General features: G+C 59.2%; 1 protein-coding gene across 6 annotated transcripts; it reads right to left on the reverse strand.

Annotated features, from left to right (window-relative positions):
* Nucleotides 1-7,217: 7,217 nt before the first annotated feature.
* Nucleotides 7,218-19,640, reverse strand: LOC125283478 (SLAM family member 9-like). Of its 6 annotated transcripts, XM_048225297.2 has the most exons (6): nt 19,483-19,603; nt 16,997-17,358; nt 16,192-16,581; nt 14,328-14,624; nt 12,705-12,812; nt 7,218-12,064 (listed from the first exon to the last, which is right to left on the reverse strand). In XM_048225297.2, the coding sequence occupies exons 3-5, from the start codon at nt 16,499-16,501 to the stop codon at nt 12,718-12,720; spliced, it is 702 nt and encodes a 233-aa protein (XP_048081254.1). In that variant the 5' UTR covers nt 16,502-16,581; nt 16,997-17,358; nt 19,483-19,603; the 3' UTR covers nt 7,218-12,064; nt 12,705-12,717. The 6 variants fall into 6 exon arrangements, with proteins under 6 accessions (XP_048081254.1, XP_048081251.1, XP_048081248.1 ...); XM_048225294.2 differs by lacking the exon at nt 16,997-17,358 and having other exon boundaries at nt 7,218-11,774; nt 19,483-19,640; XM_048225291.1 differs by lacking the exon at nt 16,997-17,358 and having other exon boundaries at nt 19,483-19,632.
* Nucleotides 19,641-21,021: the final 1,381 nt, after the last annotated feature.

Below are 21,021 nucleotides of genomic sequence, written 5' to 3' on the forward strand. Positions count from 1 at the left end.
TGTTGAAAGGGTCTCAAGCCTTGCAAGCTCATTTTCTAATGAGTAAACGTCCTGTTTACAGATGCCCGGTGTTTCCAGAAATTTCCTAGAATCCCTGCAGCTCACAGAGGGGCTGGTGCCCTCACACCATACATTACAGACCGTAAAAGCTTTCCGAGGTGTCTCCAGAATTCACATACCTCGGGAGCTTAGTTTTTTCTCCTTTGTTCGTATTTACTTTATTACATATAAGCAGACGGTCTCAGATGTAGGATAACTGGAATTTCGGCCTTCTATTAGGACTGGGCTTTTTTCAGTTCCCTTTCTGGGGCCCAGCTTCCCTCCTGCCCCCCCCGGGTCATCCCCACCCGGAGCCCAGGTCAGCGGTCTCCTATTCCGGGCTCACCCTTACACACAGCAGGTGCACCCAGACCCTTGAATTCTGGGGGTTCCTTTCCTTCCTTTGCACACAATCTTCATCGGACTCAGGGCCCTCATCCTGCCCAAGGAGCCGGACTAGAGCGGCTTCCTCCAGCTCAGACAGGGGCTCTGGGCCGGCCCCTCCTGCACACAGCAGCTGCAGGGCTGCCGGCTCCTCTGGGCATCGCAGGCGGGGGTGCCTATCCACACCTCTGGGTCCCCGCAGCCGCTACCTCGTCTCCTCCATCCCTCTCCCCAGGATGCTCCGGGCTCTCCTGCCCTCCCCCCTGGTAGGGGTTCCCTTCATGCAGCCAGGCAGCCAGGGCTCAGGGTTCCCAGTCCGGCCTCAGCCACCAGCTCCCTTTGTTCCCTCCATTCACCCCGGGCTCTGAACCAAATGCACGGCGTGTGCTCGGTCATCATACCGCTGGTTCTCTGGTTCTTCAGCAAAGTGCTCAGACGGCCGAATGGCTCCTGCCTCCCGTCCACCCAGCGGCCCTCCCTCCCAGGGAGCCCAGACCACTCACTGAGGAGAAGGCTGGTGAATCCCAGGAGCCAGGAGGCTCTGCCCAGGTGGGGGTCTTCTGAGCAGGTGTCCATGGCCGGCCGCCTCTCTGCTGGCTCACCCTGGGCCTATGAGGTTGCACAGGAAACATCCAGAATGCAGATGTAAGAAGGGAGGAAAGATTCTTTAACCAGAAGAGCCCTTAGCTCCTCCACGCCCCAAGGGCGGGGCTGACTATTAGTTCCTGGACTCACTGTCCAGTCTAGAGCAAGCCATTCCCATCTCTCCTGTTACCTCGCTCCTGCAGTGAGGCCTCGGGAGATAATTGCAGAATAAATGTAGGAACAGCTCCCCTCTAGGAGGCCCAGAGCAGGAGAGACCCCGTCCCTGTGCTCACAACCAGCTGGGTGGTCTCCCCTCCCCAGCCTGCACCCCTAGGAACCCTGACCTGCATCCCTGGGTCCCACTCAGACCAGGCCGCCCTGCTCGCCAGCGACAGCCGACGGACAGCACAGAGTCACATCCTAGAGCCAAGGATGCAGGGCCTCTCCTGCTTTGGGCCTGTCCTCTGTCTTTACACCATTTCACAAGTCACGTTTCCTTTCTGATTTTCTAGGAACTTCCCTGTCAGTGTCTAAGTGAGAAGCTAGGAGCAGGAGAACACAGCACTCCTGGGAAGTGTCTCCCCCACACCCCAATGCACATGAGGCCATGTCCCTACTGCTGTTGCCCCAGGGCTCTGTCTGCGGCCTAGGCCGGCCCTGCCCCCACACACAGCACTGAGCCCACCCCCACCGGACCAGCACCACAGCTCCCCTTCCCTGTGAGGCTCTGCCAGCCCTGGGCCCGCGCTCACACACGGGCAGGGGTAGAGAGGGACGCGCGCCTCTGGCCCCAGGCTCAGCGGCCTCAGACTCAAGGCCACCTACAGAGGCTCAGGCCCAGCCTCTTCTTCCAGGATGGGTTCCCACAACCTCTGAGAACCCTGTCCTCCTGGGGACCCGGGGGAGCAGCTCCATCACTCACCCCAGCCGGTGCCCCGTTCCCCGCCCCCTGGGCTCCCCCTCAGCTGCTCAGACCCTCAGATGACAAGGCTGGACCCCAGGACTGGCGTGGGGCCCCGCACTCAAGGTGGTCAGCCTGTTGGATGTTAAACCCACTTTCTGGATGTGAGACCAGAGTCCTGAGGGTTTGGACCACCCGCAGAGGTCACACAGCAGAGCCAGAGTCAGGGTCTGGACTCCTAACAAGGAGCTCTGAGAAATCCCGCCTCACCGCCGCTGTCCCGTCCCACTCTGCACGCTCCAGCAAGTCACCACATCCCATCTGGGCTCACCCGACCTGCTCTGCACCCCTCAGACCAGAGAGCACTCAGCAGTGCCTTGTTCCCCCGCTCCCAGCCAGTGATGGGAGATCCCTTCCATGGGCCGTCCCGGAGCCTGTGGGTACAAAGTCCTCGGACAGAGTCCTGATCTGGGCAGCTCCTCCCCTGGTCCCTTCAGGGTGATGGGGACCACGTCAGCTGTGCCCCTGTCCCTGTCCCTACAGCCCTGGGCGAGCCCTTTCAGGGTGAGGACTGTTTACTTGTGGAAACCACAGCTTGGGGTGGGGCTCGGGGCCCAGGAGGGAGCCCCCAGCAGCTGCAGGCCAGGGACCCCGGAGGGTCACTCAGCACACATTCCATGTTGGGGCAGCCCCTGGGACTCGTTACACCTGCTGATACTACTCTCTGTCCCCTCCCGCCGTCCTGTGCAGCAAGAAAGCTAAGGTCACCAGGCCTCTGTGTGTCTAGGTCTCTGTGGGTCACAAGCTATGTCCCTGTGCAGGCCAGCGGGGGCTCAGCATTACCATCCATGTTGCAGATGACCACAGTCAGGGCCATTTAGGTGATATGATGACCCCACAGTCTGGACACCAGGATGGGATAGAGCCAGGCCCAGGTCTCAGGCCTCCTAGGCCACTGATCTTTCCAGAACCAAGTCCCTGGAGGACCTTGAAAAGCCACACTGAGGGGGAGGGAGGCCAGACCTGACTCAGGGCAGCCTCTCTCCTTTCTCACACCCCAGGCAGAGGACACGAAGCCTATGGTTACATCTCTGCAGGCTCTGCCGACCACAGCCACCCCCCTGCACTGGCTGAGTCACACTCAGGCCGGCTCCTCCAGGCCAGCTCAGGGTGGGGGTGGCTTCTTCCACACTCAGGCTCTTCCAGAGACTTCCATCCCATCTGGACACAGCTCTGTAGTGGGCAGAGAGCTCATGACTCTGAGCCCGGGGAACCCGCGCTGGGCAGCGTGGCTTCTGTGTGGACAGCAGGCTTCAGGCTGGAAACCCTCCTAGAGGTTCAGGGACTCAGTCCGCAGCCAGGGGAGCGCGGGCTCTTGGACCAGACACCGTGAGGCTGACTCTCCTCTTCCCCCCCTTCCCTGTGTGTCCCTGGACACAGGGCTGGACGACCCCGCGCCCGAGCTCTCAGCACAGCGGGGATGTGGAGCTGCTGCAAGAGTCGCTGGGTGAGTCCCTGGGCCTGTGTGGGGCCGGTGAGGTCACCCCGCCCCAGGAGACCCCTGTAGGTTCCAGAACGCCCTTGTCCGAGAGACCTCATGCACGAGAACATGCTGGCTCTCCTGCTGGACCAGGTTCCCAGGAGCAGCCCCTCCTGCCTCTCCATTGCCCTCCTGTCCTTTCGGAGGAACAGGACTGACTTGGGGACAGGCAGCCCCTGAGGGTAGAAGCTCCGTCCGTGAGCCAGCACCTGTCTGCATTTCCACACAGGAGCCCGAAGCACCCATCCAGTGAGGACGCGTCAGTGGGAATCAGAACATCCTTCCCGACATGGACACTGGATTCCTCGCCCCCCGAAGAGCAACACCGTGACCCCCGGGGAGTCAGTGATCCTGGCGTGGCCGTCAGATGGAAAGGGACTGGTGAGGAACAAGACATGCACCACTTCCCACGGGCTCTGGAACAAACAGGGGACGACTAGGGGACGTGTGCCCCGAGCTTCCAGCTGCTCGGTGGGGGGGGTCAGAGGGCCCATGGGCTCCCCACTGCCTGGCGTTGGACACAGCAAGCCGAGAACAAGCGGAGAGGGAAGGAGGCGTCCCACGTGGGGTTGGCCTGGAAGCCAAGCCCTGCCCTTCCCACCATCAGCATTCGGGACAGCAGCTCCGTCCTGGCCCAGGGGCCTCCTCCCTGTGACCCTCAGAGCCCCGGGACCCCACAAGGGATGCTGCCATCTGTGCCCAAACCCTCAAGCCCTCCTTCATGGGGGTGGAAGCCCTCCCTCCCTGAGATGCCGTCCCAGGGGCAGAACCCGTCCTTGAGCTCAGAACTGCCCCTGTTCTCCAGACCCCATGAGAGCTGCTTGGCCCATCCCAGAGCAGTACGGACCCTACTGCTCAGCCCCCTTTTCTCTTTCTGGGCCCGCTGCCTAGGATCCTGTGAGGAGGGGAGGCAGCTCACTGTCCCCATTCTCTGCAGGGTGGGCAGATCTCGGGGGACCTGCTTACCAGCATCTGAGCCACAGAGCAGCGCCCCCACCCCGACCTGGGGGAACATGGACTGCAGACGGCTGTGCGGGTGTTGCTGAATGTGGACCTTGCAATAGTTTGACCCGTATCCTAACGCAAAGGCCACACTCTGCTGTTCTAACAAAATCTCTGTGGGGGGTCTGAATACACCTGTGGGCCTGGGACATCTGGTCTCCCTGTTTCCCAGAGCAGGTGCTTCCGGCATCTTTCAGGCTGTGGACATTATTGAGCGCCTACTGTGTGCTGGACGCGGAGGCTCATCTCTTCATGGAGCACGTGTCTCAGGCCACGAGAGCGTCATGAACATGCAGAGCAGCCAGGACCAACACCTCCCTCCTCCCGACTGTGGGCCCCAGACCGGGGCGGGGGGCAGGGGGGTCCGGGCCTCCCTAGGAAATCCAGGCCCCTGAGGCCAAGGACAGACCTTCCATCTCGTGTCCTCAGACATCACACGGGCCCTTCAGGTAGTGGGAGCAGAACGCACGTTCACTGGATGTGAGGACGACTCTGCTTCCAGAAGCTTTGGGGTGGAATTGGGGCAATTCTCCTCTGGACACTAAGCTCAGATGTGGGTAACTCATCGCGCCTGAAACAACGTAGGAGTCCTCCCACAGGCGTCACCAAGGACAAAGAGCCTTAGGCTCTGCCCGGACTTTTCCCTGGACGGTGTTCTAGACTCCAGCCCCAGCTCAGAGCCCTGCCTGCTTGAACTCTGCTCCTCGGCCTCCCCCCGCCCAGTTCCCAGAGGTCCTGCCAGAGAAGGCTGCCTGCTCCCACCGCCCCTGACCTAACCCAGTGAGCCCCTGCTTCACCCCTGCCCAAGCAGGCCCAGGCCCAGAACCCGCTGCAGGCTGGCAGGGACCCCACAGTCCTGGGAGCTGGGCTCGGAGCTCAGCTTCGTCTTCTAGGTGGGCATTTCCCAGAGCAGGTGATGATTCAGACCCTAACTTAGCAGGAGCTCCAAAGAGCCTTTGCTCCAAAGAGGAAAGCAGGAGCGTGAATCTGTGGTCCTACATATTGTGACAATCAGATTACAGCATTTACGTGATGTGCCCCTGGAGCAGGGCCGTGAACATCTCAGAAGGGATCTGCTCTGCAGCATTTCCATATCTCCTGACCTTTGCCCCCCACCCCTTTATCGAGCAGCATCTCTCACAGCTGATGCTCCGTGGATCCCACTGAGAATGTCTGATGCAGGTAAGTCGGGTGCCAGTGTGAGGACACGGTGAGTGACAGCGGCCAAGCTGTGCTCTGTCCTCCCCACGAGCCCTCCACCGCGTCTCGCTCTCCCCGCAGGGCAGCTCATGGGCCCCGGGCTCCCTTCCCTGAACCCCTATATGGTCACAGTAACACCACCTCATCCACGCCCTGAGTGTGAGCTGCTTAGGGGGGACCCATCAGCCCCCAACCCAGACCCTCCCCGATGGTGGACTCGCTCCTTCCACAGACAGTGCATGAGCTCCCACTGCGCGCCGGCCCTGCTCCGGGGGCTCACGCACGTGCACGAGCGCACCCAGCACACCCCCTGCCTTCCTCCCATATTAGGAGGGGAAAGGCAGTGCGCGGGAACCAGAGCAAACAAGGTGAGCAGGGCTCGGGGTGAAAGAGCAGGCTGGGGGCTCAGCACCTGGGAGTGTGGTTTCGGGGTTACCCCAGAAGCTCAGAACAGGCTTCCTCAAGAAGGGGACTCCTGAGAAAAGACTGGAAGGAGGTGAGGAGCCACAGTGGACATCTGGGGGAATCGCTTTCCTGGCCCAGGTAACAGCCTGTGGAATGACCCTCAGGTGGGACCCTGCCTGGCCTGTTCCAGGAGCAAGGGGTCAGTGTGGCCAGAGCCTACGTGAGCCCAGGCAAGACAGGTAGGACATGGAGGTCAGCGAGGTAACAGGGAGCCCGATCAGGTCCATCCTGACCTAGAATCCCGGGATGCCAGAGCCAGCAGGCCTCAGAGTCTGTCCCATAACCCACTGCTGCTGGACAGGCGACAACACCAGGGGACAGGTGGGAGGCACGCCCCGGGTCACTGGGATCGAACTTGGCTCCTGGACACCTTTCTCAGACCTGACTCCGGCAGGAGCAGAGATGCCCTGGGCCCGGGGAGGGCTGTGTTGTCCTCCCTGCAAGTGTCCAGGACAGACGGGCTCCCCATGGCCCAGAAGGCAGGGCTGAGAGACCTGGGTGCAGGCGGCTGTCGCTGCAGCTCCTTCCACCAGGGGGCGCTGCTGGCACAACTTCACCCACAGGCACCTCAGGGATGGGGTCCAGGCTTCCCTAGAGCTGCCCTGGGGCTCAGCACTGAGGTAGGAGACCCGTGGGTCTTCAGTCCTGGCAGACAGAGCCTCACGACAACAGAGACTTCGCCCTTTGTCCTTCTCTCGCTGGCGATCTCCCTTGTGCGCTGCTGTCTGCAGCCACAGCCGTCTGCGACCATGAGGAAGACGCAGGAGGTCAAGACCCCGTGTCCAGGATGGTGGAGCAGAAAGATGGGGAGCCTGGGAGCCCAAGGACCGTGCTGAGCAGACGACCCGACCCCAGCAACTACCATCGCCTGAGTTCCTTTGCAGAGATCAGTAACCCACCTGCCGCAGCGCTGAGAGCCGAGCTGGACGCTCGCTGCAGGCAGACGTAGTCCTGACTTCTACGCACGGATGACAACGAAGAAGGGGATTTCATCAGCAAAATCAGAAGTCGATTTTAAAATGATCAATCAAAAGCAAAATCCTGAGATATGAAGAAAAAGTTGACGTTCTACCTAATTCTTTAGGAATGAAAATCAAGGCATTGAAATTTCAACAACTTTTATAAATTATAGGGAAACGCTATGTACAAACATATATTAAAAATTTCAAAATGCAGATGAAATAACACAGGCAAGACCAGGAGGAAGGAGCTCAGGGAGGAGGTCCTGGAACAGGTGCAGGGAGAGAGGGACGGGGCCCGAGAGAAGGGGAGGGACTTGGGAACTAGGACTTGCTGGCGGCTTAGACCCCAGAGTGGAGGCAAAGAGAATCCAGGAGACTTTCAGGTGTTTGGCTAAAGCAGCTGGGAGGATGCTCTGACCTTCCCGAGCTGTAAGTATCAGGAAAGCATAAGGAGGAGCAGCTGTCGGGGGAGGGGAGGCCGGAGACGGGGACTCAGTGCTCCACATGGTCACCTTGGCTTCGAAGAGCAGAAGGTTATCAGGCAGTAGGGGGTGGGAGTCCCATTAGGGCTGGAGCTGCGGCCTCAACGCAGCTGGGCTACTGAGAGCCCTGGGGGTCCCAAAAATCACTAGGGAGGCAGTATGGCGAGGGGAGAACAGGGGGCCTGGCGCTGAGCAGCAGAGGATGGGGTCCACTAAGAGAGACGGAGACAGAGCTGCCAGGGGGACGCCTGCTGAGTGCGCGGTCACAGAAGCCAGAGTATAAAAAACAATTAATTACAAATACAATTAAAGACACACAGTAGGTCTTAGACGATGTCACCCATCTTGACCATAATGTGATGCACTCTTGTGATTTATAGTAAGAAGAAGTTACTAGTCTTCATGCGCTATCCCTGGCCCTCAGCCCCTGGAATCTAGCGACTTCCTCCATGAGAGCCCGGGGGGCATTGTTACGTTTAGGATTGTTCCCAGTTCCTGAAATTGGGCCAGAACAGTGAAGGGGGAGTGGGCGTTTGGTTGTTCGTAACAAGCCCCTACAACCACACCTGAGCTTGTGGCAGTGACATACTTCGGGAAAACTGCTAAGGAGGGGGCTGGCTGCCAGGGCGTCAACCGTGTTAGCAGGTGGGAACTTAAGGACCCACGCACTGACCATCTGGGAGGGAGAAGGGCTGCAGCGTGAGTTCCTCAGTCTCCAGTCATCAAGGATTTAATCAGGGGTGCCCGTGTAATCACGTCTCCCTGAAACCCCGGAAGGACAGGATTAGGAGGGCTTCCCGGTGGGAGAACACACAGTTGGGGGGGGCTCACCTAGAGGGAGAGCAGCTCCGCTCCCCTCCCCACATGCCTTGTCCTCCGCCCCTCTGCCACCCAGCTGGTCTGAGTTATACCCTGTAGAACCAACCACTAAGCTAGGAAGGGACTGCGTCCCCATTGTCATGTGAGCTACTCCAGTGAATAAACAACCAGACAAGCAGCTCGTGGGAACCTGCGAGGGACAGCAGGTGCTCAGAGGCACAGACCCCAGCTTGTCTGGCGTCCGAGTGGAGGCACAGGTGAGGTGCCCTTCAACCCTACCTGGTGGGGTCTGACCTGAGCTGCAGGGACGCAGCGTCAGGACTGCCTGAGACTCTAGGACACCCAGCTGGGGACCCGAAATCACGAAGGCACCTGGTGTGGGGAAAAGAACCTCACCCAGGGCCAGCTGCGGTGTGGCGGGTCTGGGGGTGACGAAGGCACGCAGCGCTGAGCTGTTCACAGAGCAGACGCCTACCCGCTCAGATGCTCTTCCTCCTCCAGAGTCCTAGAGGCAGATGACACTGCCTAGAAAGTGATCCATTTCTCCTAAGGTTTCAATACATTCGTGTAAGTTCAGCAAAGTCATTGTTTGTTTCGGTTCCTTTGTAATTATGTTTATTTGCTGATTTTTAACTTCATCTTTTAGGCAGTTAGGTTTTCGGAGCGGGTGGTGAAGGGTTGCAGAGACGAGATCCTGCGTGTGCCCAGGTGCCACTGAGTCAGGATTTTATCTTTCAGACAAAACACCTTAGGGTAGGAGACAGCAGGTTTCCGCACAGCGATGCTGGGTCTTGAACAGGGAGCTCCATGATCCAAGAGAAGACAAGTGGCCGGGCTTCAGGAAAAGCTGGGAGGGAGGGAATTTCCAGAGACCAACCGTGTAGTGTAGACGGAGGCAGGAGCTCACCCAGCGGGGCAGGTGACGTGCGCACCTGTGGGTCTGCCAGCCGCCCCACTCCTGTCTGTCTGTCTATCTCATATAGAAGCAATTTAGGAAGGGATATCTCACAGACTACAGAAGAGACTCTTTACTCTGAGAAGGAGATGGAGTTCCAGTCACAGGAAAATGGAGAAAAACCACTGGAGAGACGTTGGTGCCACAATCCTTACAGGATCCGTGTTCCTGGCGTTCACGCTCCAAGTGCCCTCCTGGAACTCACAGGACACACGGAAAAGGACCGAATCCGATCCCATGAAAGGCTGGGAAGGGCTCTGCATTCTGGTGGTTTCTGCCAACAGTCCTGTGTCCCGCCTCGAGGACACATGCAAATATACGTCCACGAGCTTTCCCCTCACAGACTTACAGAGAACTGCACTTAAATATGAGGATGTGATGCCATGTCCTTCGGTTGTTTTCAATATTATACTTTTATTTATTTACATATTTATTTCAAGTGTGCTCCCCACCGAATGTGAGGCTTGAACTCACAACCCAGGAATCCAGACCTGAGATCAAGAATCAGAAGTTTTACCAACTGAGCCCCCGGAAGCCCTAGAAATTATCCTTTGAAATAATTGACAGCAGTAGCTCCGTTAGTTCTGTCAACTTTGACTCTTGATAAAAACGAGTTCATCACGAGCCGGCCCTGCCCAAATCTGCTGGACTCAAGTCGTGTTCCCAGGAAAGCGTCTTATGTGTCAGCGTTGAAGGACAGAAAGGACATCCCTGGGAGAGCCACCTGGCCCCAGCCACGTCCCTGTCCTTCCCCAGCACGGGGGACGCCGGGCAGCCTGGTTGCAGGAGCAGGTAATGTGACGTCCCCGTGGCCGAGGCAGGGACACCTGTCACCTTCTCCAGAGCACGTCTGGCCCCTGTGGTTGTGGGCAGCCCAGAGCACACACCCAGGTCTGCTGGGGGCACAGGTGGCTGCCGGGGCCGTCCTCACGCTGCCATGCTCACAGTTCTCTGAGATTGGGGACAGACGCTGTGCGGGCACAACAGGGGCAGAGCTCAGGGGACAGAGGAGCGGCCTGGATGCAGCTGCTTCTCCAAGAAGAACCCCAGCTGGGCTCCCTGCTGGCTCAATCCCTCCCCCACAGGCTCTGGGACCCAGGTCAGGAGCCCCAGCATTTGTGGGTACAGCAAGGAAGGAGAGAAAATGTGTCCGTTACCAAGAGGTAACCTTACAGTATTTTTCATGGGCTCCAGTGAATGGCTCCCACGACTCCCACAAACAAAATATGCACATTTATTTCCTGAGTACACAGGTGATACTTGCTTCTGCTTTCCTTCCTGTGGGAGAGGAGCTCCTGCTCTTTCTCACCAGGTCCCGGGTACTACAGAAGGGGAAGTGGGCACTGAGACCGCAGGGGGAGAGGGCAGAGGAAGACATAGGGGCAGCGATGTGGCCAGTGGGGCTGGAGGGCAGGGATGGGGCTGAGCAGAAGGCATGGGGCGGGGAGGCTTCCCTGAGCACCAGTGGTGTCACTGGTCATTGAAGGCCACGGGGCAGGGGTCCCAGAGAAAGGAGGACACAGGAGATGGGAAGGGTCCTGCCCAGCCCTTGGAAGCCCCACCCTGTGAGTAAAGAGCAGCCCTGGGAGACAGCTGAGGAGTCTGGGAGGGCGACAGGTGGGCCGGAGGGTCCAGGACTGTGTCCGTCAGGGAACGCAAGGGCAGAGGGGGTTGGAGCAGAAAAGGGGGTCAATGGTGTCAGGTGGGGTCACCTCCTGGTGCTCTAGGGGGCCCCGTGAAGTGAGGCCAAGGTGAGGGCTTAGGCGTGGAGCAGGGGTAGCACAGAGACCAGGTGAGGGCTGCAGGGAAGGAGCCAGCAGGGTCAGGGGGAGGAGCCAGAGAGAAGAATGCTGGAGACAGTACGTCCCCAGAGAAGGGCCTTGGAGTGTAGAGAAAAGTCCTCACTGAGCCCCGAAGAGCTCAGCGTCCTCCAAGGGGACAGGAGAGAGAGGAGGCAGGTGTCTGTCAATGCAGTCAGTAAAGCTAACTATCAGGAGGTAAAAACTTCTGCTTTTTCCTGAGCAATAGCAGGCTAGGCCATCGGCCAGCAGGACAGGACAGAAGGGAGGTTTGCCGGGATGCAGGACAGCCGAGGGTTGGAGAGAGAAGCCCTGGAGCTCCGTTCCCTGGGCTCAGCCCTGACTCCTAGACTCCCAGCTATGTGGCCTGGAGAGTAGGCTTTCTGGCTCCTTCTACTGATCTGTAAAGTGGGCACAAGGATCCCCGCCTCACAGAGAGTCCACGAGGACCCAGTGAGTTAGGAGGGAGCAGAACGGTCAGAACAGTGCGAGTCACAGAGCGGCACTCAGCCAGCGCTCACGGTTACGAATCCACAGGGTCCGTGAATAGCTCTCAGCACGGGACTGACCGCTGGGTGGTGTTCAGACGGTCCAAGCGGGATACTGGGAATTCACCAGGGCTCGGCCCCAGGGCTGTGGGTCTGAAAGGCAGTTGGATGTCGTAGAGATCAGGGGCAGAGCGGGGGCCGTCTGGGGTTGACACGTAGCTGAGGCTGAGCGGTCCTGGAACAGGTTTGTTTACTCAGTTTCCCCCTTGATCTACCCCTGCGTGTGTCTCACGGTGACCTTGTGTGGGACGATTTAGCACAGAAATAACTGACGGTGGATCCATCCAGTCCCTGCTCAGAGCCTCAGAGGTGGAGGAGGCAGGACCCGAGCTGCAGGCGTCATGCTCACGAGACAGGTGTCACGGGAGGGTGAGATTCTCCTGCTTTTTAAAATTACAACCCCGGTCTGAAATCTCTCAAGGACCTCCCCCATATTTCTAAAATCCAAACCCTGGAATGCAGACATAGGGTTCCTGGAACAGCTGAGGGACAGAGCCGCCCCAGAGGGACCCGCACAGACCCAGTGCTGCTGACATGACCTCCCCCAGTGTCCAGCACTGCATGGGGCCTGAGGAGAACTTTCTTAGTGAATATAGCGTTGTCTGGAAAGGGTTACCGAGGCATCCAGGCCAGATTGTGCAGATGACGGGATTGACAGACACACACCCAGGCACAGAGGCACTGGGGAGAACCCAGGCTGCCCCCTCCCCCAGCTTCATCCTGTCCCTCCTGTCTCCAGACTCCTGCTGGCCCAGCTCTGCATAGTGGATGCCAGTGTCCGGGTCCCTGTGCTCCTCCTGCGAACCTGCACCTGAGTCATGCACAGACGGAGCTGGAGTCTGAGCCTGGAAACCTGGACCCTCCCCCTCCATGACCCCACGGCCATGGCCACAGCAGCCAGCTTCCTGCGGGACATTCCCTGAGCCGCAAAAGGCAGGAGAAAGGGGGCCCGGGGTCCACTGGGGGGAGGGGTGGAGAAGTGCAACCTGCCTCTCTGGGGCTCCAAGTTCTTCTTCTTCTTACCTGTCACACAAGGTCACAGTCCAGCTCCGAGAATCAGCAGCGCAAGAACAACAACGCACTGGGTGACTCCTGCATGGGCAGTGGGGGCTTGTGCACGTGGACCTGTGTCTGGCCACAGAGAGAGTGAGGAAGGTTAAGACAAGACAGCAGTGAAGAAGCCGGTGACCGTGCACACGTAGACGTCTGAAGGGACCTGGTCAGAAGCTGAAGAAGGAGGACCACGGCAGGTGCTTTCCCTCAGCCAGTTCCCAAGCTCCTGCTTCGGGCCGGGGTGCTGAGAGGAACAGGACATGGTGCCCGCCCTTGAGGAGCCCCTCAGCGGGGGGAAGGCTGAGAACATGCCAGAGGCAGCCAGCCAGAGCCATCCCAGGGCACGAGAGCTTTACAGCTTGCACCCAGGTCTTCAGGGAGGGCCTCCCGGAGGAGGTGATGGAGAAACCTGGTCTTGAGGGAGGAGTGGACGATTACCCGATATTCAGGGTGGGTGTGGCATTCCAGGAAGGAGAGCCATGAACAGGAATGGCTGTGTCAACTCTCCAGCCCTGGGAGCTGCCAGCACCCACTGGGGCAGAAGGGAGAGGGACCAGGCAGGGGGAGCCGGGTAGGAGGATGAGAGGGAGGCAAGAGCCTCTCTCCAGAGGGTCCAGTGGGTCACTGAGCCTTGAGCTTCCTCTGGGATCAGAGATGCTGAAGCACCAGGTTCCCCCGCAGCTGATGGAAGAGGGGGTGGAGGGACGAGGGGGCACGCGGGGACCCAGGTCATCATTCGTTCAGGGACACACTGACTGTGAGCAGACTACCCGAGGCCGAGGGTGGGACAGGCATGCAAAGGAGAAGCAGACACGGCCCCTACCCTCCAGTGTTCAGGCTGCAGAGGAGACTAATCCCAGCCCAGGGCATCAACTCTCCATGTGGGGCCCTGACCGCTCCGTAGAGGAGACGAGGCGTGAGGGCAGGACAGCAGCAGCTCCTGCAGGGCCCTGAGCCATCGAGGCTGAGGAGCCCCTCTGCAAAATCTCTGAATGCTGGAACTGCACCCAGCAGCCGTCCTGTGGGAATGCAGGGGTCACGGGCCCCGGAGCATGTGCAGTGAAGGGGTCCCTGGATGGGAATAAGTGGGGGAGTGGAGGACCCCTGACTTGGAAGGGCTGAGGGCAGAGGGAGGGGCCTGAGTGGAGGCTGGAAGCTGAGGAGAGCAGGACACACCCAGGAACGCAAGCAAGCAGGTGGGTGTGAAGCGTGTTCGTGAGGCTAGAAACGGGCAGAGGAGCCCCGATCCCTCAATCCTGCAGGGAGTTCCTGGCTCAGACCCCTCAGAGGGCACAGACCACTGACACCCCCAATTCGTTCTTCCTAAAAACGAGCCTAGACACACACGGGATGATGGATGAGGGTGGGGAGAGGTACCTGCTGGTGTTGCCTGACCAGCAGGGGTGAGGAGAGGAGAGCAGCAGGGGAAGGACACTGAAGGGCAGAAGCACGTTGGATGTGCCTCCCAGAGTCCTCGACGGGGTGACCAGGTGGCAGGTGGTGACATAAACATGGGGGACAGGAGCCGGGAACCCTCACCCAGGGCTGCCTGAGCTCAGGGAGAGCCCCTCCCCTCTGGCAGGATGCACTCACCGTGGCCACAGACGTCCCCAAGGTCCCGGGTGGCAGTTTTCTGGTCCACCTGGTTGCGGACGACACAGGTGAGGCTGGCGTTGGGCTGGCTCAGGGGCAGGGTCACAGCCAGGGTCCAGGGGTTGGGGACTGGTCCTGGGGCCGGTCTCTGTTCCAGCTCCCTGGGGAGGCCCTCGCTCTCCCAGGACACGGTCAGGCCCTCCCTGGTTCCCGTGGTGTCACACTCCACGGTGACGTTGCACCAGCCTGGTGTGAGGGATGGAACCATGCCCCGGATCTGGGGAAGGGGCACGGGCTCTGTGGTGGGAGAGACAAGAGGACAGAGGCTCACGTGAGTGGAGAACATCACAGCTCCTGCTTTCTCCTGCGGATTCTCCCTGACGCTCTGGCTTCCTCCCCCGAAGGATGGTGACTGCAGTTTACAGATAACTCAGAACAGACCCAAATATACAGCAGGTGCCAAAAAGGAGTGGGAGACACTGTGTTCAGCTCTATGTGATTTACTAGACTGAGTAAGTCTTAAAAATCTCCCTGAAGAAAATCAGTGCTAGAGGCACCTACCTGAAACCCATTAATTCTAAGAAAGTGGAGTGTCCCCTAGAAGGAGAAGTAGGGAGAGGATTTGCCTGGTCCAGGTCCCAGCCTGCTTCTCCAGCTCGGATGGTACCCGGAACCCAACAGCCCATGGTACAGAAGGCCACTGGCCAGCTCTGGGAGCCCAGATCACGCCAGACTCCTACCAGGAAAGACGGTGGTGGGGGACAGAGTGGTGGCCACGAGGAATAGCCTCCCTGAGTGTTGTAGGAACATGCACTGAACTTGGGGTCCACAAAGACAAGGGACAGACTGACAGTCAGTCTTGGGAATCCCCCAGACCTGAGCGGCACAGGCCACTCTCTCTGGAGCAGGACGTCTCCCTGAGCAGGGGGAGTGCAGGGAAAGAGAGCTGCTCACTGAGCTTCTGAGGAAGGGCTGACCAGTGAACATCTCCTACGTCTGTGGAGGGTTAGAGCTGGACCCGTGAGTCTGAGTGAGCTGCCTCAGGCCGGTGCTGAGAAGGACGAGGGGATGGGGCGGGGAGAACCACACGTGGGCTTCCGCATCCTGCTAGGTGACGAGTGTCCCCCAACCTTGGCCACGAGCTTTCCCTCAGAACCTGCAAATGTCTTAGGTTCCATGACAAAGGGAAACAGAGGCTGCTAACCAGCTGACCCTAAACCAGAGAAGGTCTGGATTCCCAGATGGGCCCCATGTGATCACAGGTCCTTGCAAGTGGAGGGAGGCAAGAGAGGAGGAGGGAGGGACACAGGGCCAGAGGGACTCATCCCTCCAGTGCCAGCTGTGAAGGGGGAGGAAGGGCCACGAGCCGGGGGATGCGGGCGCCACTAGAAGGAGGGACAGGAGCAGAAATGGATCTTCCCCGGAGCCTCCAGAGAGGAGCAGCCCTGCCGACACCTGGACTTCATGGCCGAGCCTCTGGGGTCCGAGTCCTGCCCAGCAGCCCAGGAGGACACTCAGGTGGTGGTGAGGTCAGCCCCTGAGGGTCAGTCACCCGTTACAGCAGCACTAGACAGCTGACAGTCACACTGAGCACCCTGAGTGCTATGGGGACAGTGAGTGTTATGGCCAAGTCCCCATTTCCCCCCCGTTCCGTGTTCCCCTCCTGAGGCACAGAAGTGATTCATCCCCGGTGTGAACCTCAGCTCTGCCTGCGTTTGTGCTGAACACACGGCATCTACTTCCAGGGGAGAAGATCGAGTCTGAAGGCTGCGGTCTGGAAGGGATCCTGCCATCGGGGTGCCTGGACACTCCAGGGACAGAGGACGGAGGTCAGCTATGGGGCTGGGGAGGGGCCACCACGTACCATAGACTGTCAGGTGGAAATCCTGGTCATACTGTCTTCCTCTCGTGTAGTAGACTCGAGCCCGGTACAGCCCGCTGTCCTCTAGGGTCAGGTTGTCTATCGTGAAATTCGTTATGATGGGCACATGGACCCTCGTCTTGAACTTGTCCTGGAAGTTGACCCATTCTGGAACATTCCTCCCAGGAAGGACATTCAGCATGACTCTGTAGTTTGACCCGTATACAATGCCCCATGAAATCTTCTCCAGCTCGCCTTCTGGGGGTAATTCTGGTTTTCTGATCACATGAAACGAAACAGAACTTCCTCTCATCTTCAGAGAAACAGGGATTCCAGAATCCCCCACTCCAGAACCACGGACTCCAGAGCTCTGGGTCAGAGCACCGCAGACACCTAGGGCATAGGACACAGGAATGTCAGAGGTTTTCGTTAGGAATAAAGCAGGAAACCCTAGAACCATCTTCACGAGATCTGTCCCGTGTGCTCCCCGGACTCTTGGAAGGTGGGAGAGAGCCGTGAATGGGGGGCGAGGCTGGGATCCGTCCTGATCCCAGGGGAGTGTCCCCTTGAACAGGTCCCGCGACCTTGCTCACCTTCGGTGCCCTGACCCCTGACAGCGCGAGCAGGAATGTCAGGAGAGGTCGGAGCAAAGCACGAGCATGTTTTCGGTCCATACCGAGCGCATTAGTGCAGGAGGCAGCCTCTCACGGGGCTGCAGAGACCCTCCTGCCTGCAGGCCGGGCAAGCTCTGCCCCTGGAGTGGGGGCCGCTCCTGGGACTGGCCTCTAAGGAGCAGAGTGCCACTTACCGGATGGACGGCCCTCAGGGACAGCAGGTCCTACACGAGGGTAACACCATCCTGCTGTCACCCTGTGTCCTGCTCACTCTGACGACTCCGGCGGCTGTGTTGTGGGTGGCCCTGTGCAGAGGCCCCCATGGAGAGGGACAGATGGAGCAGCCTCTGGCCAACAGCCTGCAGGGTCTACACTCGTGGAGACGTCTCATTTAACAGCTGCTCATGGAGTGAATGGGGCTCTAGTTCCCTCCTCGGGTGACAGTTGTGTTGATCTTGTCCCTGCAGACACTGTTGCCCTGGGCAGGTTGGAGGGACCGTCCGCACACAGGGACCTCTATATGTCACATGGGGCTCATATTCACTGCCGTGGGCACCTAGACATCACACACGGACATCTGTCACACGTGAGTGCATGCATGCCCGATGTGCGTGTACATGCGTGACACACGGTTCTGTGGACAGCACACGTGGGTGTGGAGACACTGGGACCACCCACTGGGTGGGTCTAACAGACCAAAGGCAGGTCCATCTCAGCTTCGACAGACCTCGCTCACCGCCCCCCTGACAGTGACCCCAGCTGCTCTCCTCCCAATAATGCTGAGTTCCCACCAGCACACGGTGACCGAACTTGTTGCCCTTTGCCAAACTGATAAGGGAAAATTATATCACATCATATTTGAATGAGCATTTCTCTTGTAAATGAGCCTGGTGGCTCCCTTATGAATTAATGGACAGAAGAACACTGTCCTGTACGAACTGGTTCCCACCCTAGGTCAACACACCCAAGGCTCATCTCATGTGGAAATATGCAAAGTTCAGGGCAGTACAGGAGACACCCAATCCCAGGATGTCACAGCTGGAGGGACTTCTAAGGACCTTTCGAAGATGAGAGGGTCCCTAAGGGGGGAACTTGTCCCGGGTCACACCGTGCAGAGCCAGACCTGGAGCCAGCTTCCTTCTCCCCCAGCCCAGTGCCTCCCCTGCAGGGAGCTGCCCTACAGCTCTCCCCTTGCACTCCTCCTGCCCTGCCCTGCTCTGCTCTGCCCTGCTCAGGGCTTCTCCCTCCCAGCACCGCTGTCTGGTCAGCGGGGTCCAAGCAGTTCTGGGGTCTCACCTCCAGCTATTGTCCCGGGAGAGGGGACTCAAGTACTCAGCAGGCTTTGGCAGAGACGTGGGGTGAGCTGAGGGTCAACCAGCACTAGCTGGAAAGGGGGGAACCCAGGAGAGAGGAGGCTCAGCCCTCAGGCTGCAAGGGAGGAGCTGCCCAGAAGCTGCACGGTGAGCCTCAGCCTGAGCAAGCGGGAAGGCCACTCAAGACGGGGGAAGGCAGGAGAGCGCTCAGGTCTGCAGAAGGTGCTGAACCCAGAGAGGGACACAAGGGCAGGGGCGGGCGGCTGTGAGCAAGAGTCTGAGTTATTTAAATAAGAAGAAATTTAACATTCAACCATCAACATAACGCTTTGTCCATTTCTCTCTCTTTCTTCCTTCCTTGCTTTCTTTCTCAATCATCCAACCCTGACATTTATAGAGGAAACTATGTAATGTCCCCTATGTCTCAATTTCAATAAAACAGAAAGGAAGAGAAAGGCCACATGTTGCTGACAGGAAGTTTCCTCCTTGAAAGGGTCTTCCTGCCTTGCAAAGCTCATTTTGTGATGACTCATTGCCCTGTTTATAGATCCTGGGATTCTGGAAATGTCTTAGAATCCCGGCAGCTCAGTGAGGGGCTGCTGCGCTCACACGAAACGTTACACACAAAAACAGCTTTCGCCTTAGTTCTCATTCCATTTCTTACACAAAGCAGATCAACCCTGATGAAGTAAAAAACCAGAAATCCGGCATTGGTTAGGACAGGCTTTCTTTCAGTTCCCTTTCTGGGGCCCCCTCTGCTTCCCTCCTACCCGCCCCCCGGTCACCCCCACCCGGAGCCCAGGTCAGCAGTCTCCTGTTCTGGGCTCGCCCTACACACAGCGGGTGGGCACAGACCCTTGAATTCTGGGGGCTCCTTCCCTTCCTTTGCACAGATTGTCATTGGACTCAGGGCCCTCATCCTGCCCAAGGAGCCGGACTAGAGCGGCTTCCTCCAGCTCAGACAGGGGCTCTGGGCCGGCCCCTCCTGCACACAGCAGCTGCAGAGGCTGCCGGGTCCCCTGCGCACTGCCGGCAGGGTGCCCATCCGCACCCCTGAGTCCCCCCAGCCGCTAACTTGTCTCCTCCATCCCTCTCCCCAGGAGGCTCCGGGCTCTCCTGCCCTCCCCCCTGGTAGGGGTTCCCTTCATGCAGCCAGGCAGCCAGGGCTCAGGGTTCCCAGTCCGGCCTCAGCCACCAGCTCCCTTTGTTCCCTCCGTTCACCCCGGGCTCTGAACCAAATGCACGGCGTGTGCTTGGTCATCACAGAGCTGGTTCTCTGGTTCTTCAGCAAAGTGCTCAGATGGCCGAACGGCTCCTGCCTCCCGCCCACCCAGCAGCCCTCCCTCCCAGGGAGCCCGGCCACTCACTGAGGAGAAGGCTGGTGAATCCCAGGAGCCAGGAGGCCCCACCCAGGTGGGGGTCTTCTGAGCAGGCGCCCATGGCCGGCGGCCTCTCTGCTGGCTCTGCCTGGGCCTATGAGGTTGCACAGGAAACATCTAGAAAAGAGGAAAAGCATCACTCAGAAGAGCTCTTAGCTCCACCCACGGGGGGGGGGGGGGCTGACTGTTAGTTCCTGGACTCACTGTCCAGTCTAGAGCAAGCCATTCCCATCTCTCCTGTTACCTCGCTCGTGCAGAGGCCTCAGGAAATAATTGCAGAATAAATGTAGGAACAGCCCCCCTCTAGGAGGCCCGGAGCTGGAGAGACCCCATCCCAGTGCTCACAACCAGCTGGGTGGTCTCCCCTCCCCAGCCTGCACCCCTAGGACCCCTGACCTGGGTCCCTGGGTCCCACTCAGCCCAGGCCGCCCTGCTCACCAGCGCCAGCCGATGGACAGCACAGAGTCACGTCCTAGAGCCAAGGACACAAGGCCTCTCCTGCTTTGGGCCTGTCCTCTGTCCCTACACCATTTCACGAGTCACGTTTCCTTTCTGATTTTCTAGGAACTTCCCTGTCAGTGTCCATGTGAGAAGCTAGGAACTCGAGAACACAGCACTCCTGGGAAGTGTCTCCCCCACACACACCCCCCAATGCACATGAGGCCATGTCCCTAGTGCTATTGCCCCAGGGCTCTGTCTGCGGCCTAGGCCGGCCCTGCCCTCACACTCACGACTGAGCCCACCCCCACCGGACCAGCGCCACAGCCCCCCTTCCCTGTGAGGCTCTGCCAGCCCTGGGCCCGCGCTCACACACAGGCAGGGGTGGAGAGGGACGCGCACCTCTGGCCCCAGGCTCAGCGGCCTCAGACTCAAGGCCGCCTACAGAGGCTCAGGCCCAGCCTCTTCTTCCCAGATGGGTTCCCACAACCTCTGAGAACCCTGTCCTCCTGGGGACCCGAGGGGAGCAGCTCCATCACTCACCCCCGGCCGGTGCCCCGTTCCCCGCCCCCTGGGCTCCCCCTCAGCTGCTCAGACCCTCAGATGCCAAGGCTGGACCCCAGGACTGGCACGGGGCCCTGCACTCAAGGTGGCCAGCCTGGTGGCCGTTAAACCCACTTTCTGGATGTGAGACCGAGTCCTAAGGGTTTGGACCACCCGCAGAGGTCACACAGCAGAGTCAGAGTCAGGGTCTGGACTCCTAACAAGGAGCTCTGAGAAATCCCGCCTCACCGCCGCTGTCCCGTCCCACTGTGCGCCCTCCAGCAAGTCACCACATCTCGTCTGGGCTCCCCCGACCTGCTCTGCACCCCTCGAACCGGAGAGCACTCAGCACTGCCCTGTTCCCCCGCTCCCAGCCAGTGATGGGAGATCCCTTCCACGGGCCATCCCAGAGCCTGTCGGTACAAAGTCCTCGGACAGAGTCCTGATCTGGGCAGCTCCTCCCCTGGTCCCTTCAGGGTGATGGGGACCACGTCAACTGTGCCCCTGTCCCCGTCCCTACAACCCTGGGCGAGTCCTCTCAGGGTG

Source organism: Ursus arctos, unplaced genomic scaffold, assembly GCF_023065955.2.
Source record: "Ursus arctos isolate Adak ecotype North America unplaced genomic scaffold, UrsArc2.0 scaffold_2, whole genome shotgun sequence".
Lineage (NCBI taxonomy): Eukaryota > Metazoa > Chordata > Mammalia > Carnivora > Ursidae > Ursus > Ursus arctos.

Bases quoted from the DNA above. Each gene is read 5' to 3' on its own strand.
- LOC125283478 (XM_048225294.2), bottom strand. From the start codon at position 19,555: ATGGGCGCCTGCTCAGAAGACCCCCACCTGGGTGGGGCCTCCTGGCTC. The intron at 14,625-16,191 runs GTACGTGGTGGC...CTCCCACCACAG, and splicing joins TTTCCACCTGACAGTCTATG to AGCCCGTGCCCCTTCCCCAG. The intron at 12,813-14,327 runs GTGAGTGCATCC...CTCTGTGGCCAG, and splicing joins TGGGGACGTCTGTGGCCACG to ACACAGGTCCACGTGCACAA.